General features: G+C 39.0%; 1 protein-coding gene across 9 annotated transcripts in view; it reads left to right on the top strand.

Annotated features, from left to right (window-relative positions):
- CARMIL1 (capping protein regulator and myosin 1 linker 1) overlaps positions 1–22,673 on the top strand; it is a 342,171-nt gene that overhangs the window by 171,484 nt on the left and 148,014 nt on the right. For all 9 annotated transcript variants that reach the window (XM_064363059.1, XM_064363058.1, XM_064363055.1 and 6 more), the window contains exons 6-9: positions 4,022–4,119; positions 4,464–4,534; positions 4,756–4,829; positions 17,802–17,877. In XM_064363059.1, the coding sequence (XP_064219129.1) occupies positions 4,022–4,119; positions 4,464–4,534; positions 4,756–4,829; positions 17,802–17,877 (319 nt within the window). The remainder of the gene's footprint in view (positions 1–4,021; positions 4,120–4,463; positions 4,535–4,755; positions 4,830–17,801; positions 17,878–22,673) is intronic.

The raw sequence follows: 22,673 nt of genomic DNA, 5'->3' as shown, positions 1-22,673 counted from the left end.
TGAGCCAACCTTTGGTAGCTTCCAACTTCAGCTTCCTCCCCTCTCTCAGCCTTCATAGAATTGAAGAGAGTTAAGGCCTTGTTCTGGATTAGGCTTTGGCATATGGAATGTAATGACTAGTTTGATCTTCCATCCAGACCACTAAAACTTTCTACATCTCAGCAATAAAGCTGTTTCGCTTTCTCATCATTCACGTCTTCATGGGAGTAACACTTTTAACTTCCTTCAAGAACTTTATCTTTGCATTTGCAATTTTGCTGATTTTTTGTCGAAAAAGGCCTAACTGTCAGCCTGTCTCAGCTTTCCCTGTGCCTTCCTCACTAAGCTTAATTGTTTCTAGCTTTTGATTTAAAGTAAGAGATGTGTGACTCTTCCTTTCACTTGAACACCTAGAGGCCTTTGTGGGGTTATTAATTGGCCTAATTTCAACATTGATGTATCTCAAGTAATAGGGAGCCTTGGTGAAAGGGAGAGAGAGAGAGAGACAGGAATGGCTGTCAGTGGAACAGTGAGATCACACACACTTTTTTTTTTTTTTTTTCAAGACAGGGTTTCACCATGTTGGCCAGGCTGGTCTTGAACTCCTGACCTCAGGTGATCTGCCCGCCTCGGCCTCCCAAAGTGGTGAGATTACAGGCGTGAGCCATCGTGCCCGGCCTTTATTTATTTATTTATTTATTTATTTTTATAAACACACACACTTTTAATTAGCTAAGTTTGCTGTCTTATATGGGTGTGATTCATGGTACCCCAAAATAGCTACAACAGTAACGTCAGAGATCACTGATCACCTCAGCAAAACAGATACAATAATAATGAAAAGGTTTGAGATATTGTGAGAATTACCAGAATGTGGCACAGATAAAGAAGGGAGCACATGCTGTTTGAAATATGGCACTGATAGACTTGCCCAATGCAAGGTTGCCACAAAGCTTCAATTGGCAAAAAATGCAGTACCTGTGAGGCACTCACAATACCTGTGACTGTCATGTAATAAAATGAGGTATGTCTGCGCCTGATTACGCCTTAGTCATAAAACTTACAAAGATGTAGGAGGAATATTTTCCATGCTAACAGAATGTTTGTATTTAAATAATTTGGTATGAATTTGAGCTTTTCTCCAGGAGTAGAACAACCCAACCAGGCAGCCTCTCAGGCCCTTGCATATTTTATATGGAATCCATCCATTGAATCAGAAAATGTAAATAACTGGGAACATTTTCTTCCACTGTCTACAAGGTGATTGAAATTCGTAAGAATGACTGAGAGTATTGTATGTAGCAGAGTGCCTTGAAATCATTAAAGATGAAACTATATTCAATATGAGTTAATATATTTATTTTACCACCTTGTACCCAAGTCCTGTCATGGTTCTGGGTGACTGATCCCCTGACACCATTCCTCAAGGCTCATGGCCTCTCCACCTCTACCTCATTTTATCAATTGCCTTTGTAGCCACGTCCTCGACCTTGTCATCTCCTGGAACAGCTTCTTCCATGGTGAAAAAACAGTTTAGCCTTCCCCCTCTAACCACAGCCTTTCATGTCCTCTCCCGTGGAAGTACCAGTATTTGGACTTTGTCAAGGCCTCCAGACTGGGAATGGCTCAGCTTTTCTTCTGCCATCCCCATCCTGCCTTCCCTTCCATTCTTAACTGCTCAGCCCACAGCATCCATGACTTCACCTAGGCCTTGTCAATATCCTCTGCTCCTTCTGTCCCCACCGTTTTTCTGACATACTCACCTGGAAATCCTGCATCCTGCTGCTAGCCAGCTGCCCACTTCTCCATACACATTTGGCTGCTGATGGCTGCGGAGAAAATCCCACAGCTATCTAGCCCTGAAACGCCAAGAATTCACGACCTTCGCTCTCAGCTGGACTCTTAACAGTCTCAGAAAGTTCTTTTTTATTTCTCAAGCTGTGTTTTCTATTTCTCAGTTTTGTAGAAAATTGAGAACGAATACCTACACAGTCAGACATTTGTTCACAGTGCCCATCTAATCATCACATCTCCTCTGTTTACAGTTTGCCATGGCTCCTCATTGCCCCGAGTATAAAATCTAAATCCTTTTATTTGACCTTTGAGACTCATCATGGCCTGGAATTTTCTTAGCTCCCCAGATTCTTCTGTTACTCCTCTCCTTATCACACATTATTTGCCAACTGTTTTGAAGTAGATTGGGTTTCTGGTAAGCGTGGGCTTTCTCATCTCTGGGGGTGTGCTGCTCCTTTATCTGAAACGCTTTCCTGGCCCCTAGCTCACACCTCCTCCCACCGTGCTTCACCTGATTGTCTCTTTTTGCCCTCCTGTGGGTCTTAGCAAAGATGTATTTTATACCAAAGAACATTTCCAAACTCCCTATGTCGCACCCCTTCTCCTCACCGGGGAATAAGCTCAGCGCCACTTCTTTGCCTTCCACCCTGAACTTTCCTTGTGACAGTTCTCTTCCACTAGTGCCTGGTGATTTGTCTGTTTCTCACAATAGACTGCTCACTTTGTGAGGGCAGGGGCAGTGTCTGTCTTTACTCACGGCTGTATGCCTAGTACCTGGTTTTGGGTCTTGGCACTCTGTAGATCCTTCTTAAAAATTTTTTGAGTAAATCAATCGATTGGTAAACTATTCATTAAATGATTACTATGTGATAACTCACGACAGTATCAGTTAACATCTATTGACATTACCACAGACAAGGGATTCTTTTTTTTTTTTTTTTTTTTTGAGACTGTCTCCCTCTGTCACCTAGGCTGGAGTGCAGTGGTACAATCTCACTGCAGCCTCTGCCTCCCGTGCTGAAGCATTTCTCCCACCTCAGCCTCCAGAGTGGCTGGGATGACAGGCACATATTACCACACCTGGCTAATTTTTGTACTTTTTGTGTAGATGGTGTTTCACCATGTTGCCCAGGCTGGCCTTAAATTCCTAGTCTCAAATAGTCACCTGCCTTGGCCTCCCAAAGTGCTGAGATTACAGGCTCTGTCCTGGGGGTTATTCTAATAACTTTATTAATACTGTTTTTTTTTTTTTTCTCACAGTAACCCTATGGGATAGCATCTCAGAAACTGACAAAATCAGAAACGTATCAGTTCCTGAATAAGGAAACCTTGGAATGGTTGGCTGTCATTTTTTTTTTTTTTTTTTTTTTTTTGTCTTTTTTTTGAGATGGGGTTTTGCTCTTGCTGCCCAGGCTGGAGTGCAATGGCACTATCTTGGCTCACTACAACCTCCGCCTCCCGGGTTCAATGGATTCTCCTGCTGCAGCCTCCTGAGTAGCTAGGATTATAGGCACCTCCCACCACGCCCAGCTAATTTTTGTATTTTTAGTAGAGACAGAGTTTCACTATGTTGGCTAGGCTGGTCTTGAACTCCTGACCTCAGGAGATCCACCCACCTCAGCCTCCCAAAGTGCTGGGATTACAGGCATGAGCCACTGTGCCCGGCTGCTTGGCTGTACTTTTAACCACTTCTCTGTCTTGTCTCTGCATGTGTGGGCGAGTACTTTGTTAGGTTCTGAGGAGGAGGATGGGGGTTGTGAGGAGTCGCACATGTTTCCTGCCTCAGAAGAACCATGGCCCAGGGGAAGACACAGCAAAAGGAACAACTATTCCAGTATGACTTGATCAGTTTCTTGATTGACATCTGTGCAGGGCACTATAGAAGGACAGAAGAGATTTTTTACTTCTTTGTACATTATCATTATTAACTTGTGTGTATAAGTAATTTATATTTGGTATACACATAAGCTGGAATATACTTTTCAAACTACTGTAACAAAATCTAACACTATAAAACTATAACATGGAGACTATATTGCCAAATTCCTTCATCTACAAAGGAAAGTTAAAGAGATTTATCGTTAAGTTTTCTAGATTTCCAGGTCTCTAGTACTCAAAAAATAAAATTATATTTACTGAAATTGAAGTGACATTCATCTTTGTTTTAAAAAAAGGAATGTGACGAAATATATTGATATGTGCAGTTGAAAAACATGATTTGTGAAATGTGTTGTTGTTGATCTTATAGGAGAATCATGAAAAAAGTCTGCATGGAGCCATCTGAGCGCCTGGCTAGTCTCCAGTCTCTGTGGGACAGCCAGACTGTGGCTGAGCAGGGCCCCTGTGGTGAGCATGCATTTTAAAACTGAAATGTGAATAGCTGGATGGGTATCCCCCTGCCAGGAAGTTAAGTCTATTCCTAGTGTGCTACTGTAAAGGTGCAATTAGTTTCAAGGTGTAATTAGCAGTGCACAGACTTTAGATTGGTGGACAAAAGTCCTATATTTAAGCTGTATTGCATCCTGCTGTATACTTACTATAGAACAGGGAGGAGAATCGTTGCTGCTTTTCCCCCTGAAAAGGAAAAGGATAATCAGCATTGTGAACATCGGCCATATTTTAAGCTTTTAAATTTTAATGTAAAAATCAATTTACCAAAAGCCTGTCAGTGTTTTTGTTGTATGTTTCAGGTGGATTTTCTCAGATGTATGCCTGTGTTTGTGACTGGCTTGGATTTTCATACAGGGAAGAAGTACAGTGGGTAAGAATATCTGTGTACATGTGCGTGAGCACACACGCTCCTGGAGAATATTCTAATATTTGGCTGGCTTAGTTTTGTTTTCTTCCCCTTCATTTATTTTTCACTTAAAATATTTCTCAGATTACATAAAAACCTACCATTGTCATTATCTAATTCTGTCTCTCTTGCATCCTTGATCATCTGCATGGACTGATTACATGACTGAATTATATTTCAAATAGGATGTGGATACAATTTATCTTACCCAAGATACCAGGGAATTGAATTTACAAGATTTTAGTCATCTTGACCACAGGTAAGCCACTTCTTTCTTTCCTTTCTTCTACTCCTGTTTTTTTTTCAGAGCTGCAGTTCTTCGTTGGCACTTAAGGCTGTACATTATCTCCAAAGAATCATTTTATAAGAGAAATCAGGAGAATCTAAGAATCTCTGGATTTTGCCTTTTAAGTTACAGTTTCAAATGTGTTTATCACTGTGGATGACGTTTGGAGGTGCATGTGTGTATCCAAACTCCAGAGTTCATAGTTAGAAAATGTGCTGAATTTTACCATAAAAACCGTATAATTCTTAGGTTCTTATATCGGCCTACAAAAGTCTGTTTACCCTATCAATAAAATTTAGTATTGTTTTACCTAATTGCCATTTAGAATGTTTTTTCAAGGGTGAACTTTTATACTGAAATTCTAAGATATGACTTTTAGTTCAGAGTTTCTTTATGAATTGGGCATTGGTAGGGTGTATATGTGTATGTTGGTGAAAATCAATTTGCTAATATCTGCCTTGTGATAGTGCTAATAAAGTCATGAAACCTGTTACAAGTTATTAGAGAGACTTTTAGGTTTAAGATCTTGACTTGAACATATTTAGGACTATGGCTTGTGAGATTCAGGCCTCAGAGAAAAGCTTCATTTGGTTCCCACATGTCTTAGCAAGAGTAGACCTGGCAAATTTATTTTGTTCTGTAACAGAGTCGAGCCTGGCCCTGTTCCAGAATGTCTGGTAATTTATCCTGGCCTATCTCAATCTCCTTAGCCCTGGATGTGCTGCTACTTATTGTAGGTAGGGAGGGATCATCCCTACTTAATAAACTTCAGCCCAATAAATCTTTTCTCTGATTGGAATTGAGAGAGAAATTTGTGATTCCAGCTCTATCTTTTCTGCCATTTAGACAACGGGAATGTCACAGAGGATTGCTGTTGCCTGTATGTCATCTCAGCACCAGCATCTTGCTCCCCAAAATACCGTTTTGAATTATTTTTCCACCCACCTGGCAGGAAATCCGGAATTGCAGTGTGGTCCCTGAAGAGTTCTAGCCATCTGAATCTTCCTCTTGTACAGCAGCAGAAGAAAAAAGACAGACATTTGTTACCTGTCACTGCTGATCTTATCAGAAGGTTTTTTTAAGTACTTCAAAGCTGTTGAGCTCATAGGAGCAGATAAAAGTTTTCCAAAATTCAAATTTTTGCTTGAAGGATATAATTTTACAACTTGACTATTTGGGAAAAAAACCATATTATCAAGTGAAGTGATATCTTGAAGTGATCAGATTGCTTCTTAGATTTTAGAGGGAATGTCTACCAAATCCCAAATCTGAATAACTATACGTTGTACTTTTTTCATGATAGTTCATTGAAAAAAAGAAGCTGGTTCTGCTTAAAAATGCAACTGTCACACAAACACTTTACTTTGAGACAATGATCGCTTTGATATATAGAGGAGCATACTTCTCATTTTGAGGATACTTCTTATTTTGTTACACGGGATATTAAAATGTTTGTACTCAAGGACTAAAATTTAATAAAATGAGTAATTTTTACCGCTTCACCGAGAACATTCTAAAATGAAATTGATGTTTGTTTAAAACACTAGGAGCTTGTGTCAGTGAAGATCCCGCCTTGGCTTGTGCTGAGGTGCTAGCAGTTTTCCCCACCATTGCTTTTATACCTTCCATCCAGAGGCTGACGCAGTGAAAGGATAAGTTTGTTGTAGTGTTGTCATGAAAACAATTTGAACCTGTGAACCTCCTGAATGAATCTCAGGGTCCCCTGAGGGTCCAAGAATCATCCTTGGAGAACATGTGGCCTATGGGAGTGGAGAGACTGTAGGGCACTTAGAGGCATCGTTTTGGATTTACTTTATTATGCCATAAAGATTTTTATACCGTTGATAGGTATGTATAGGGTCAGTGCCACACTTTTCACCCAATCCACCATGTTTAATTTGGTCTCATCTACCAGCTGACCCACCATGTTTAATTAATCTCTCAGCAAAGGGAAACTATATTTAAATAAGCCACTAAATACAGTTACCTGAAATGTATAGCATGGTATTCAAAAATGAGAAATTTGTCAAACCTTTTAGAATTTTTCTAAAAGGATTTTCTAATTCCTTGGTTGGAGAATTTTCAGTTCATCAGTCAAGACTGCATTAGTGGGGTAGACCCCAATCATCTACTTTTCTTGCTTAATTAAGGAGTTAGAAGGACATTTGTCATTATTGGGACTCTAGATGAATATTTGGAAACCTTTTTTTTTTTTTTTTTTTGTCAAGGACCAGATGGTAAATATTTTAGACTTCATGAGCCAGACAGTTGCTTTTGCAGTTATACAATTCCACTGTGGTAGCTTGAAAGCAGGCCTAGGCAATACATGAATGATTAGTGCTGTGTTCCAATAAAACTTTATTTGCACAAATAGGTGTTGTGGGCTGTAGTTTGCTGATACCTGCTCTAGATCAGCCACCTCAAAGAAAAATCCAAGATGGGCTACAAAAAAGTAGTAGAACTTTATATTTATTATTGACTCATTTTAATATTTCTTCTTGTTTTATAATCTGTGTGTAAATATTACTATTGTAGTCTTTGCAGTACAATAACTATTAAATAATAGATAGTACTCAAAAAATTTTTTTACTGTTTTTTACTAGTCTTACTACTAAAATTAGAGCCTGGTTGTATATAAAGAGAGTGTTCTCAGTCCTTTTAGATGGGTTTTATTGATAGTATTTTGCTAATTGAGTTACAACAAACTTTATTGGCTGAATATTTCTATGTAGTAGAAGCTTGGATATGCTAATGCATGAAGGAATCAGTCGGCACTGAAATAGTATAGTTGTCTGGTAGGGTTCATTGTGGCATAACTTGATGTGAGGTGTGGGTCATTCTCCTACCTCTGCTGGTATTTTTCTCATTGAGTGCGAGTTATGGAGAGGAGGAGTTAGACAATTTGGAGGTGTCAGAGAAGACATTAAATGGACTGTGTGTTGGGCTGGAGTTTGTTAGCAAATATGGGCAATCATAGTCATATGTATACCTGAATTTTCCCATGATGACAGTTGGTTCCTGGCTTCCCTGTTTGCACATATTTGACCATATGTTCCCTATTTGAACATAATTCAGATACAAGCAAGCAACCTTGTTTGTGATTTATATTTATTTATTTATTTATTTTATAGTGTCAAATGGTTATACTTTTTATATCAATGATATTTGTCAATTATATTTTATTAGAGTTTTTGTGGGGTTTTTTATGATTTTTATTTATTAAAATGAGACTCTACATGCATTTATATGTAGAGATCTGTGAACTTCATATTACAGCTAGACTTCTTTCCAGAAAGCTGTGCCTGTTTCAGAGTCAGTAAGAAAGCTCTCTTGATTGGCCATCATTCAAAACTTCATTTTTTCATGCCACTTTTTCTCGCCATTATATTTAGTCTTCATACTTAGAAACATCCATTTGTAACAGTCCTTAAAAGCATTAGTTAGTGCTTCTGGAAAGGAAGTTCAGTGAGGACTAGCCTGTGTGTGTCTTCCTATTGCTGTGTGATGTGATACTCTAGAGTCAAACCATTGTCCAAGAATGAAGGGTGTTTAAGGGACAGTGATCTGCTCTAGAGGAGCAAATCAGAAACCTGGAAGGGAGAGAGGATTGTTTCTAGAAAGCCGTCAGATTTCTCAAATATTTTCTACCACCATGCTCAGGTTGGCAGTTACAGCTTTAATGCCATTCTTAACCCCATTTTGCTTCAAGCCATGGCTAAATTCTGTCTGGATTTTCATACAGTTCCATTTGTTTCTTTTAGTTTACTTATCCAGGTCATTATTTTCCTCTGCCTAGAGGTTTGTAACTACCGTTTTCCCAGGACCAGTTCAGATTCATAGTGGGGGATTTGAGTCATGGGAGAGGCACTGATGTTAATGTTACAGGTCTAAGAGGAAACATGGCTTTGGCAGCTTGCTCATCTGAGAGCACACAGATGGGACCAACCAACTGTTTGTGTGGGACCCCCATCACCACACATGGGACATAGTTTTAGAAGGTACAGGTGTGGTGACAGGACAGTGCCTTGGTCACTGTTCTATTACCAAGAGCCCCTACTACTGTCCTCACCCCTCTGATTGGCCTAGGATCTGCTCTTCTTCAGACATAGGCCGAGTGTTAGGACACTGTGTCCTTATATCATGTGATCTGTAGCCTCTGGAGCCGAAGGATGTAGAGGCACGTGCATCGTCCTGTCCTGGGGCTGCTTTATCATATATCCAGCATGCTGTTCTCTTTTCATTGTGAACTTGGCTTCCTATTTCTATATATCTTGCTACCTCGCTAAAACCTGTAAGATCTATCTAGGTGCTTGAAGGTAATTTACAAGCAATTTGAAGGTTGTGATGATGTTTTCTTATTTACTATGGTTCTATCAGAATGGAATCTAGGACCAGTCACACTGTTATTGCTGAATAAGCATTCAGAAGTAAGAATGACAGTGATCGTGCTACATCTAGCCAGTTAGTCTCTGGAGGACAGTAATTAGGAAGTACTTGGAAAAATGCCCACTCCAGTTGTTATTTATAAAATGTCCAGTTGGCATTTTATTTAAGTATATTCTTTCCGTTCTGTTTTAGGTTATCAGTGGGCCAAAAAAGAAGAAAGCACAGATTGAAAATTTGTTAGAAATTTTTCATGGATTTCTCAAAGATCTGTGAGCTGACATGTTAAAAACAATTTAATTACACTGTAATTTGGAGTGGTAGGGAATTATGAAGGTAGAGGTAATGGTGCCAAGGAAAAGAAAATATATAGCTTTAACTACATCAATTTCTCTTGTACCTGGAAGATTTTTAAGAGGAGCTAATCTCATCAATTCTTTGTAGACTCAATGACATGCATCATTGAGCTTCAACTTGGCTCATAAGAGTCCAGGCAGCAGATTCATGCTTTTGTGTTGTCATATTTCTTACTGATCAAGGTGACATTCTTGAGTGTGATACTATCAGGAAAGACTTGTGAGTGTGGATTATGTTTGGCAAGGTTATCCTAAGGACACTGCTATCATTCTTTTCTAATCAAAGCTCCATTTATTTATTCCTTGTCTCATCTTAAAAAGCATTGCTGTTTGGAGGGTGGAATCAGGTGTGAACAGCATTGGCTTCTATTTCGATTCCTGCATTTGTCTCAATGGTTCTGTAGAACAATGGTCCTCAACCTGATGAACTCTATGGGATGAATAAGATGATGATATGTTGGGGATGTGATGCTAATGGTAGAACTTGTTTTTGTCTGTTTTTTTCTCATTTTTCTTGTTTTTTCCTCATTTTTATTTATGAGTGTATGTTTTATACTGCGCTTAATATTAAGCTGTGGTGCTATAGTACATGGATATGATCTATAGATTAACACATTTTTTAGAGAGGGAAATACTCAAAATTCTTTGCTTTTGGGAATAAATGATCAAAAAATGTAGAGACCACTCATTTAGACCTAGGCATGTCCTTGTCTGCAAACTGTTTTAGGTGTTTACATCCTTCGTAGTGTTGGTGAGTGGTTGCACTAATAATTTAATAATATACAAGACATGTCTCTATGTAAGTTAGGATGGCAGGAAGGGATAGCTAATTTGTGGCATTCTTAACTTTTTAAAGCTCTCCAAATCCCATTTTCAAAATAGATGGAATGGAGAAAAGTCTAAATTATTCCCAGAAAGGCTATCAAATGAATATGTCCTGAAGTGAGAGTGCTGGGCTCTGAGTTTTACCAGCCTTTCCACAAGCGTGCATAATCCATTGTCTGCATGCATGGAGCATGAAGAGTGGCAGGGCTGCATTCTTGCATTAAAACACTTCCTTTGAGCCTGTAAATGTTTGTAAGATTTATTAGGGGGAAATCTTCACTCCGTGGTATGTAGATATGCTAAAAATAATCATGGTGTTCATTGAATTACTGCTCTCTCTCTGTGTGCTTTTCTCACATTGCAGGTTGTGGGGCTTGCTAGATGTCCTTCAAATCCATCAGTATTTTTGTTCTTTAACACTTTCCTGGTGTATTTAACACTGTCTATTTAAAAGTCACAGTGTTTTTAAAATTTCAGGGAGATGGCAGGCAGGAGAAAGGGACTAAGGACGGAAATTTGGACTGATAATAACTAGGAAAATTAAAATCTTATAAAATGTCACGCATTTCAGAAAGATGGAATCAGAACTAGGTTATCTAGGTTTAATAGGATATTTAGAACCTAGAGTAGCAAAGAATTTGGCAAGAGATCTAGACTCTCAATCCCTTGACAACTTCTTTGTTTTTGCATTTTAACTTTTTATTACAAAATAGCCCCCATGTATTAGCAGTTTATTTTTGATGTTCAAAAAAAAGAGGACTGTACAATTGTCACTTTAGAATGCATCTTGATAGCCTTCTAGAAACACAAAAAATTAGCTGGGCATGGTGGCACATGCCTGTAATCCCAGCTACTCCGAAGGCTGAGGTAGGAGAATCCCTTGAACTTGGAAGGTAGAGGTTGCAGTGAGCCGAGATTGCGCCACTGTACTCCAGGCTGGGTAACAGATCAAGACTCTGTCTCAAAAAAAGAGCCGGGCACAGTGGCACATGCCTGTAGCCCCAGCTACTCGGGAGGCTGAGGTGGGAGGATCGCTTGAGCCCCGGAGTTCTGAGCTGTAGTGTGCTATGCCATTGGGTGTCCGCACTAAGTTCACATCAATACGGTGACCTCCTGTGAGTGGGGAACCACCAGGTTGCCTAAGGAGGGGTGAACCAGCCCAGGTCGAAAACGGAGCAGGTCAAAACTCCCGCCTTGACCTCCTGGGCTCAGTTGACTTCCCGCTTCATCCTCTTCAGTAGCTGGGGCTACAGGCATGCACCACCGTGCCTGGCTAATTTTTATTTTTTTAAATTTTTTAACATTTATGATTTATTTGTAAAGATGGGATTTCACCATGTTGCCCAGGCTGGTCTTGAAAACTCCTGTGTAAAAGCTATCCACCTGCCTCCGCTTCCCAAGATTCTGGGGTTACAGGTGTTAGCCACCACACCTGACCTGGATCCCAACATTTTTTATACTCCCCAACCAGTAATTAGTTTAATAACGAAACCAAAAAAGCTCTATGTGTAGTAAATTTACATCAGGAAAAAGGTTAGTGAATATTAATCGTCTCATCTCTCTTCAGTGTCTTGTAAGAAATGACTGTGCCACGTGGCTCTAAAAGATGTTAATACTGGATCTTTCTCCTTGGGGTTCATAGTCTTAAGATGTTTTTGCTACCATTTTAAAGAAATGGTAGAAGTAATGTTTGGAAATGTACAGGAGAATGCTATGTTGCCATGTTGCCAGGACTCAAGAGAGGGTACCCTCAACTGTTACAACTCCTTTTAAGGCTGACTTTACTTTTCAGATCAAAGGTTATATTATAATTAGGAGTTTCTTGAGCTGTCAAAGCAAAACACAGTGGGGGATGCACAAGAAATGTCATGGACTGAAGATGGTGAAAAGCTGTTACAACTTCCTACCAAGAGAAATCAGTTAATATGACAATGGCTGATGTTTGGAAACCCTTCCTCTTATGTCAGTTAACTGCATCAGCACTTAGTGAAAACATGAGGAAGGGTCAGTCCTGCCATAAACTCCATCAGGGAAAATCAGGTAGTCCTTTGCAGTGAGTTGGTATCAGCACAGCAGTAGGGACATCCATGCAAATGTCAGATTAAATATTTATTTGTGATCTGCTTATGTGCTCACTTATTACTGTGTCCTAAGAAAGCCATCCAGGAAAATGAACTCTCAGAAGTGAGATTAGTTACATACTGTCTTGTGTATTTTGTTATTTCTGCTAAAATGAGACCTCATCAGAATCTTGATTATTACTGGCTCCATAATTTGTTTATTTTATGCAAACTTGTTTGTTCCATGCAGGCCTGAGTTTCCTTGATCTTTGGAATTCATGTTTGTTCTGGCTGTCATGGTGGCTTGATGCCCAGAGGGTAATGAATTCTAGGGGTCCTGATTGTCACTCTAGACTAGACCTTGCCTCTTACATAAAGCATTTGCCGAAGTACTTCCTGGGCACTTGGTCTTATAGTGCAAGCCCCTCATTCTCAGCATATTGCAACCAGGCTGAGAAGTATTAAGCATCTGAGAAACTGAGGTTTTACATGTTGGTATGATACCTAAGGTATGAACATTCCATAATTTATCCATTCTACCGAATGTTGGTCAGACATTTTGGTTAGTGAATTGTCTATTATCTGCAATGCTGCTGAGGCTATCCTTATACCTGTCTCCTTAGAGAAAATTGTGCAGATAGGTACCAGGATGCAAATCACTGTAAATTGAACCTCTATGTTCACCATTTAACACAAGAAATAGGCTACTGCCTCACCTTAAAAGACTTAACATATATCAATTTTCAATCACGGTTCCCTCCTTCTCCGCCTTCACCACCCAGTTATAATAATGACACCAGTAATTCTTTTGCTCCTTTATAGTTTTATCACAAAAGTATGCCTATTCTGATCGGCATTGCATTACAGCTATAAATCATTTTGGAAAGAATTCTTTTGCCTTGGCCCTCGTTCTAGCCTCTAAACCCACCTTCTGCCTTAACTCCTCCCATGTATCTCATACATCATGTCTGCATTGCAGAGACTGTTTCCCTGCCTCTGATACTTCCCACTGATACTGCAGAAATTAACTTTCTGAAACGTTTCTGTTTAAAAGCTTTCTATGACTACCTTGCATGCATGCTATCATGCCCCCTAACTGTAGCTTTCAGGTCTTACTTCTAGGTGCTAAGTGTTCTGGTTATCTACTGGTATATAACAAAGTACCTCAAACCTAATGGCCATAGCAAGAACAGTCAGGAGACGCAATGAAGGCTTCCTCATTCCTGTGTCTGGTGCCTGATGCTGGCTGTCTGCTGAGAATGTGGCCTGGACTTCCTCCCAGCAAGGCAGCACTGGGTTCCATGGGTGAGCTTGCCGTAAGAGAGAGCTGGGTAGAAGCTGTATTACCTTTTCTAATCTAGCCCTGACAGTCCTGTAGTTTGAAGGCCATCTGTTGTTTTTAGTTTCTGATAATCATGAATGTAGCTCTTAAAAATAAATAATTATCTACATTTTTATGTGAACATAAATTTTGATTTTTCTTGGGTGATTTCCTAGAAGTGGGATTGCTGGGTCAGATGTCAGGTATCTGTTAAACCTAATAAGATGCTGTCAACCTGTTTTCTACACTGAGTGTATCATTTTGCATTCTCATCGGCCATATTTGAGAGTTCCAGTTGCTCTGTGTCCTTATCAGCACTTGGTATTGCCAGGTTTTTTTCCTCTTTTTTAAACCATGCATCTCTGTTTGGTTTTTCTCTTAATGTATTTTTCTTATGGCTAATAATTCTGAGCATCCTTTCCTGTGCTTATTTGCTATGCATATATTTTATTTAGTGAAGTGTCTGTTTAGATCTTTTGCTTATTTAAAAAATTGGGGTGATTTTTAATTTTTTAAAGTTCTTTATGCATTTTGGATATAATTCCTTTTTCAGAAATGGGATTTGTAAATATTTTCTGTCAGCATGTGGCTTGTCTTTTTCTTAACATCTTTTGTGGATCAAAAGATTTTAATTTTGAATGAAGTCCAGTTCATCAGTTTTTTTCTTTTCCTATCGTGCTTCCTGGAGACCTAAAAACTCTTAGACTAAGCCATACCTTACTCTGTTGCCCATTTCTTCTGCTTAGAATATGTGTCTCATCCTACTCCTTCATCTCTGAGGGCTCAGTAACATCCTCTTTCACAATTTGCTTGTCTTGATTAGCACCCCTTTTGTATGCACACATAGTATTTTGTATTCCCCCACCTCACTAGGGCTTGTTTCACTGTATTATAGCTGTTTTTCCTTCCTGAGTCTCCTGCTAGACTGTGTCGGGCCATCAGTCTTACAGGGCGATGGGTGACCATTTTCTGTGTTCATGTTTGCATCAGGCCCAGTGATTGATATAGGATGGCTGGCATTTGTTGAACATAAGAATGGATGGAATTGCTGGATATGCTCAGGTTCGGTTCCCATGCTGTTATACATGCTATTCCTAATTTCTTAAAATACTCTGTTCCTGTCTTCCTGGCTGGTTGGTTTCCTTCTGATCTTTTAAGCGGGTGACCCATTTCCCCATTTACTTCAGGCTGAATTACTTGCTGTCCTACTGTGCTCTTAGGGCTTTTTCTTTGTTTTTTCAACATTCCCCCCATTGTACTACAGATGGTTGAGTCGGGGTTTTTCTTTACCACTGGAGTGCGGAAGAGGAATAAGAGCTACACTTCTTTTTCATCTCTTAGCTCTCAGAACCTAATAACCGTGTACCTAGTCCTAAGGACTAAATAAATATTTACTGAGTATGATATGCGACTGTCTCTTTCTAGTTGTTTTTTAACATTACAAAGCCTGTGCATTAACATAATTTAGAGAAACATGGTAGGCAAACCATGCCAATATGCTTAGTCTCCATTGTCCTCGTGAATAATTTTTTCTAGAGCAAAAGGTTGTTTATGTCATTTGAAGATTTAATTTTGTAAAATGGATTATGAATATTAATCACAGAAAAATTTAAAAACTAAGAATTTTGTTAGAAGAAATTAATATCACCTTTAATGCTAGCACGGTATCCTTATGACATTTGGCTATATTTCTTTCTTTTCTAAAAAAAAAGTGCTTATTTGCTAGCATTTATATCTTATTTTATATGTAGATTTTATTACAGTTGTTGATTATATCACACAAATGTACACTTTAGAATCCTGTATGTCTTAAAAATGTAATATTGTACCATAAGCATTTTTGATGTTAAGTGTTGTATGTAGAGATGATGCTGTTTTACCCATTCATTCATGTGAAACCTGTTTCTGTAAAATGATGTGCCTTTAAGTTCCTGAAAATGACTTCATCTATGACAAAAGACAGTTATACTTCAAATCAGATCATGTGACAGAACAGAATACACGTTCTGAAGTGTGGTTACTCCTTGATATTAAATCCACAAAAAAGATGAGATGAGACTGCTTTGCCATAGTTCTGAATGTTGAAATATGAAAGAGAACTCTCAGCGTGGGCTTTGGGGGCAGTCTGCAATAAGACGGAATTCACCCGTGGAGAAGCTACAGGCTGCAATTAGGCAGTAGGGGGAGATGCAGGGAGCTGTTGTGAGCAGAGAGCATGTCGTCAGTGGCGGACGAAGAGAGTGAAGACTAGAAAGCAACTGTTGAAAGAGTTGTTGTTCTCCTTTTTAATCTAAAACTTAAAAAAAAATTTAAACTTAGGGAAAGTTAGTAAAGAGGCTTGTCAGTAGAAAACCTGGGATGTGGAAACACGTGACTCAATCTGCCTGTTTCTCTGGATTTTTTTTTTTTTCTGTTACCTATGGGCACTCATCTTTTGAAAGCATGTCTGTTGAAACTTGCACACGTGGTGCCTCAGAGCCAGGGTTCTGACTGTCGTTCTGTCCCTTTGGCCTAGTTTCACTTTATTTTCTGAGCATCTGCTCCTTCATCTGTAAGATGTAAACAGCAGTAACTCCTGGGGTTGTTTTGAGATTTAAATGAGCGAGTCTGTGCAGAGTGCCTAGCATAGGACCATCACCCACAGCTATGAGATACTATTTCGTCTCAGGCCTCTTTCCACCTTCTGCCTTTCTTTTCTATTTCAGTAAAAATTTGAGTATCTGCCACTTGTCCTGCACTGAGTATAAAACTGATATGGCCTCACTAAAGCTAAAAAACTGAAGTACACAAAGTCTTGATTTTCAGAGAACTCAACAGTTGAGGGTGGTAGAGAACTGATGCTTAAAGCAACAAACTATAAGACAAAATAAATAAGTGCTGAATAGAGAGGTGGGATTTGACCAGGGGAGGACTTAAGGAGGTGAGAATGTGTGATAGTGGCATTTAAGGACACGTAGATTTTCTTAACTAAACAGAGCAGTAAAAGATTATTCTAAATGTGAAATTGCACAATCATGTTAGATGAGTAACGAGTTGTCAGCTTTTTGTCTTGAGCATGGGATGAGTTGTGGGAGCTTAGGCTGCAAAATTGGAGTGGAGGCAGATCTCTCAGGCAAATAGCTTCACTCCATGGTCAGAGAGCTGATATGAAACCTAAGACAAAAATGCACCTGGGCTATCTTATGGATGTAACCACTACTAGAGCTAATAAAAACACGACCAAATGGTTGCAAAATACTTGCTAAGCATTGGGAATCCATCCAGTGCCACTCACTGTCTGGGTGGGCAGTACCTTGCTTGCAGTATGAACTCCTCTGACTAGAGAATACTATATGAGATAATTGATGGTTGAAGAATTTAGGAAGGAGGCCAGGCATTGTGGCTTACACCTGTAATCCCAGCACTTTGCCGGGGCCGAGGTGGGTGGATGCTTTGAACCCGAGAGTTTGAGACCAACCTGGACAACATGGTGAAACCCCATCTGTACAAAAATTAGCCAGGTGTAGTGGCATGGGCCTGTAGTCCCAGCTACTTGGGAGGCTGAGGTGGGAGAATCACCTGAGCCTGGAAAGTCAAGGCTACAGTGAGCCATGATCACATCACTGCACTCCACCCTGGGTGACAGAATGAGACCGTGTCTCAAAAAAAGAAAAAAAAAAGATTTTTTGAAGGAGAGGTGTAAAGAAATAGGACTTGTTATTGGCATGGAGTTAAAGATATGATTTCTCTCAGAGCAAGGGGTTTCTTCAAGCAAATTCTGATACCAGCCTCTTTTCCTTTGGAAATAGAGTCCCTAGAGGCAATTTGCTTCAACTTTTGGGAACTTTGAAGGTCTGTCTTTGAGAACTTAGTTGTTGTCTAGTGGCCAGAATAGCACTAGATGTTGTGTTTGTGAATAATAGAAATTAACAAGTGAACTTGGATGTCATGGATTAAAAATGAAGCGTCAGCACGGCTCCTGTAAGAACACTTTCACGCACTTTGTTTTTTCTGCTTCCAGGGACCTAATACCCATCATTGCTGCCCTGGAATACAACCAGTGGTTCACAAAGCTGTCCTCCAAGGATCTAAAACTGGTAAGTAATCAAACATGCGGCAGATGTTGCTTGGCTTTGCTGAATTTCAAAACCGAATAATTGTCAAAAAAAACAAGAAAAACCCCAACACTATTTTTTTTTTTACTATACTGATAAACTGTATATATTTTATTTCTTGAGGAGATATTTTTCTTTAAATGATTTGCATAACATTTAGCAACTTTTGTAATATGAGATGCTTCCAAGTATATCCTCATGTATTCAGCTGCTTCAGGCAATTTAAGAAGATAAAAAGATAGATTTAGTGTAGCCTTTAGTACAAACTCATTCAGTTGACAAAAACTGTTAAAGTTATGTTTGCGCAGCTGCAAATAGCAGATTTTATACTCTTGTCTTACATTCTGTCTCCACAAAGTTTCCCTTCCTAAGAATTTAGGAAAACATTAACAGGTAGAGTTCCTCTGGTTGAGTAATGATAGTTAGGTTGATTTTCTAGATGGGTTTTTGGGTAGATTTATGTGAAAGCAAAGTGAAATTAAAGTGAAATCTGTTAGTTTTCATAAGGTATGAAGAAGAAAGCTATTTGATCTATTTTATTAGTGGAAATAAGATGCTGTGTTGTGGTTTTTACCAGTTCATATCAGTCCTATAGACAGATGCTTATCCATAAATTTACTCTCTGGTGTTTGTTATGGGATAAGAAAGAATTTATATGTTTTCCTGGAGACTCTTATGTTTAAGCCTCCAACTTTCAGAGGTCATAGAGTGTGGGGTTTAAGATTTTCATGGTGAATACATCAGACTTGGATTGAGACATGGATGTGTAGGAGATGGAGGGCTGAAACTGGCCAGTGGGCAGGTGACTTGGTGCTCTGAATTTGTCTGGGGTAGGGGTGGCTTAAAACATTATGTGTATGAAAATGGACTAAACTCATTTGAGGTCCCTTACGAGCTAATTTGGTAAAGGAAAATGCATGGACTTGGAATCAGAAACCTCGGTTTCAGATTCTGATTTTTATTACAAGGCTGTGTTACCTTAGATAACTTACCTGACCTTCCAGGGCCTCAGCTTCCTGCATTCCTGTTACTGTGAGCTAGTTGCAACCATTTCTTATTCATCTCTAGCCAGTGCTTATCAGAGTGTGTGGCTCCTAGTAGCTATTTAATAAAAATTGGTTTAATAAGTAGATGTCTAATAAGTTATCAAAGAGGTTGAGAAATGAACAAATACGTGAGTATGAATTATGTGAACTATATTATTCAAAGAAGAGTTATGTCTGAGCAGTCATGATGGAGTGACGGTTGGCATGATTGGGAGCCAGGTGAGCCCTCTGGGAGTAGACAGGTAGCTGCCTAAGAATAGAAGTCCCTTGTTTGCTGCTTGCTGGAATGGGGCCATTTCTAGGACTGAGTCAGCAAAGAGTACAGGTGGGAAAGGGAAGCCATTGGAGGAACGAGAAGGAGATTAGTCCAGGGATTGTGGGATCAGAGAGAACAATAGTTTGCTACCACGTTAGTTTTTCTGGCTCATTCAAACAGTCACATAAGCTTTTGAGTTTCAAAATGGGGTCTCAAGAGGGTTTCAAGAAGGTTGCGGATATCTCGCTTTTGGAGATTGTCCCAACCTGCAATTACAGGAAGGTGTCCAGGCAATTGCTGTTGCCATTCTGTCTTTATTTCTCCCAGGTATCATCTCCTTTCAGCTGTCTTAGATGTTTAAGACATAAAATATGCACCTAATCATTTCAGTCCTGGCAAAACAAAGCATGTAAGTGCTTGTATGCTTTCTTGGTTGTCCTGGGATGGAGGGAAGTGGAGTGACAGGATTTGAGGACTGCTCATTCTGCTTTTCTGTTAACTGAGATTTAAACACAAAAATATAGTTTGCATATATTTTTAATATTTGGTATTTTAAAAGGAAAAATTATCTTTGTGGATATTACTCCACGTCTTTAGAAAGAATACTAAATTCTTTGTTTTTCACCCAAAGTTAAAAAGAAACGATTCTTACCCTTTTGATGGGTACTGTAGTCTCAGAGCACTATCTAACACTGGGTTTATTCAAAGGAAAGGACAGTGTGAAAAAGCACTTCTTCGGATTTTGGTAAACATGAAGTGCATGGCAAAAAATAAGTGGCTGCTTCTCAAGTTATATTAGCTCCTTGGGTTAAGATTGTTCCTAGCCCGATGAAAGCCTCCTGTGCCAAGGTGCTGCAAAAAAATAGGACTTGATGTCGATCTTTGTGAAGCAACTATTAGCACCTAATTAGCAGTCTATTTCTAACTTGAATAAAAGATTAAAAAAAACCAAAAGATGGTACCGAATATGCGAATAGGACCATGTTTTTGGCCAACATTCTTGATTCATTAAAAAAGCAGTAGAATTGGGGTCTTGCTCAGCTTCTTCTGCTTTGCAACTCAGGCACATTGGCAAGCATCGTCGCATGTTTTTTTAGTCTTTAGGGAATGACACTGTGGTACCAGATAATGTAAATGGTTTCTTTCAGTTCTAAAGTTCCCTGTTAAAAAAAGAATTTTATTGTAGTCTGCACTATTCATTTATTACTCTATACTGATTATAGTTTTTGTTGTTTACATTCAATTTTTAACTGAATACAAGCTCTTGGAGAGCTGTTGCATCCAGTTTTTAAAAAATTTCCTAAATCCATGCACGTAGTGCTGCACATGCTGTAGACGTTTGGAAAATGTTGTTGGAATTATCACATACCTAGTAGCGAGGTTTGAGTGTGTCTCCCTTTAAAAGTTTCATTTCCATATATTCATCCCTGTAGAAAATGATGCTTTCAGGGTAGTTGGTACTCCATAAAAATTAGTAGAATTACTTTAATCATGAATGATTTGTTATGCATCTCCCCTACTGGCATTTTAAAAGTTGGACACACTTTCATACATTTTCTTTAATAAATTTATATTACACTATTTTTACCCGAGTGGGCTCTAAATCTTCAAAGCATTATGGTAAATTACTTTTCCGACTGCACTGCAAGGTAGCTCAGAAATGGTAATGATCCCAAGAATTATTTTGGGTAATTAGAATAATCTCTGCAAAAACATTATCTAAGTCATCACTTTTTATCATGACAACACAGAATAAGATGCATTCCCTTGTATGTACATTGTGAGATAAAGAATTATACTGATATGGGGGTTACCATTTTGAATATCATCAGTGTCAGCATAATGTAAATTGCAGGCATTGGGTCAATTGGAATTAATTTTTTCTCTTTCCTTCTTAATCAGTGGAACACGTTAGAAACCCAGGAATAGTGTGAAAGTGGCATTATAGGCTGAATGGAATCAAACAGTAAACAAAAATTATGACAACCTTACATGCTGTGGGACTTGGGGTGTTTCCGAGTTAGGTTTTCTTAAAAATACTTGGGTAGAGAACTTCTGCCGCATTTCAGACTCTGTTTCAATTATGGTTAATCCAGTTGGGTATTTGTGATCTAATAAGTCAAAGAAATGTAAGGAAAGAAAGTGCTTTGATATTATATGCCATGGCACACAGCACATGCCTTCTTTCTCTCACTTTTTTTTTTTTTTTTCAAATATCTTGAAGTATTTAGTACACCCTAGGTTGCAAGGAGAATTTTTAAATCACTTTGTATGTGTGTGTGTTTGTGTGTGCATGTGTGTGAGTGCACTTGTGAAACAGGGTCTCACTCTGTTGCCCAGGCTGGGATGCAGTGGTTTGATGATAGCTCACTGCAGCCTTGACCTCTTAGGCTCAAGTGATCCTCCCACCTCAGCCTTCTGAGTAGCTGGGACTAGACGTGAGCCACTACCCCACTCCTGCTACTTTTTGTATACTTTGTAGAGATGGAATTTCACTATGTTGCCAAGGCTGGTCTTGAACTCGTAAGCTCAAGCAGTCTGCCTTCCTCAGTTTCCCAAAGTTCTGGGATTATAGGCGTAAGCCACTGGACCTGGCCTAAAATCAGTTTTTAATGTATAAGTAATATTAAGTTTAAGAACTACTTTAAATTAGTTTTGGAATGAAGCAGGTCACAAATAAATAGAAAAGTAGTAATATTTTAAAGAAAAAAATATGCACAATTCTACCACCAGGGAACAACTGCTTTTTCATCATCCCCTCAAAATTTTGTTCTGTTTTATTCATTTTAATTGCAATCTTGTTTAACATAGAGGCATAATAGTTATGTAATTACATAATGTTTTTCCAAAAACATAATGTTTATTAACATGAGACAATTATTTATTAAACTCTTTCCTATCATTAGGTCATTTCCCACTTTATCCTGTTTATGTTCCAGCAGGAACATCCCAGTACCAGCTAGCATTCATCAAGAACATATTGAGCCTTCCTCTTGAAGTTCATGACATCTTTAAATTTTTTTTTTTTTTTAAGGTGGGGTTTCACCACGTTGGTCAGGCTGGTCTTGAACTCCTGTCCTCAGGTGATCCGCCGCCTTGGCCTCCAAAGTGCTTGGATTACAGGCATGAGCCACCACGTCTGGCCACCTCTTTAAATCTTAATTTTCTTATCTATCAAAGTGGAATAATAATCTTTAATGGTTTTACAATGAAGTACACATAGAGGGCTTAACTCAGTGCCTAGCACATGGTGAGAACTCAGCAAAGATGTTTTCATCATTAGCATCATCACTAACACCTGATCTTCAGTTCTGTGTTTTGAACGTCACTTTCTTTGGGAAGTCCTCTTAGTTTCATGAGCCTGGATTAGGTACACGTCTGTGTATGCATAGCACTACCAAAATGGCCTTTTTATTATTTTATTATAATTGTGCATTTTTATCCTATTTCGTTCAGGCTACTATTACAAAATGCCA

The sequence above is a fragment of the Aotus nancymaae genome, unplaced genomic scaffold (genome assembly GCF_030222135.1).
Source record: "Aotus nancymaae isolate 86718 unplaced genomic scaffold, 86718_ANA_hifiasm-v0.15.2.pri h1tg000051l, whole genome shotgun sequence".
NCBI lineage: Eukaryota > Metazoa > Chordata > Mammalia > Primates > Aotidae > Aotus > Aotus nancymaae.
Note: the sequence above shows the minus strand (reverse complement) of the source record. Positions and strands in the feature narration are given on the sequence as shown.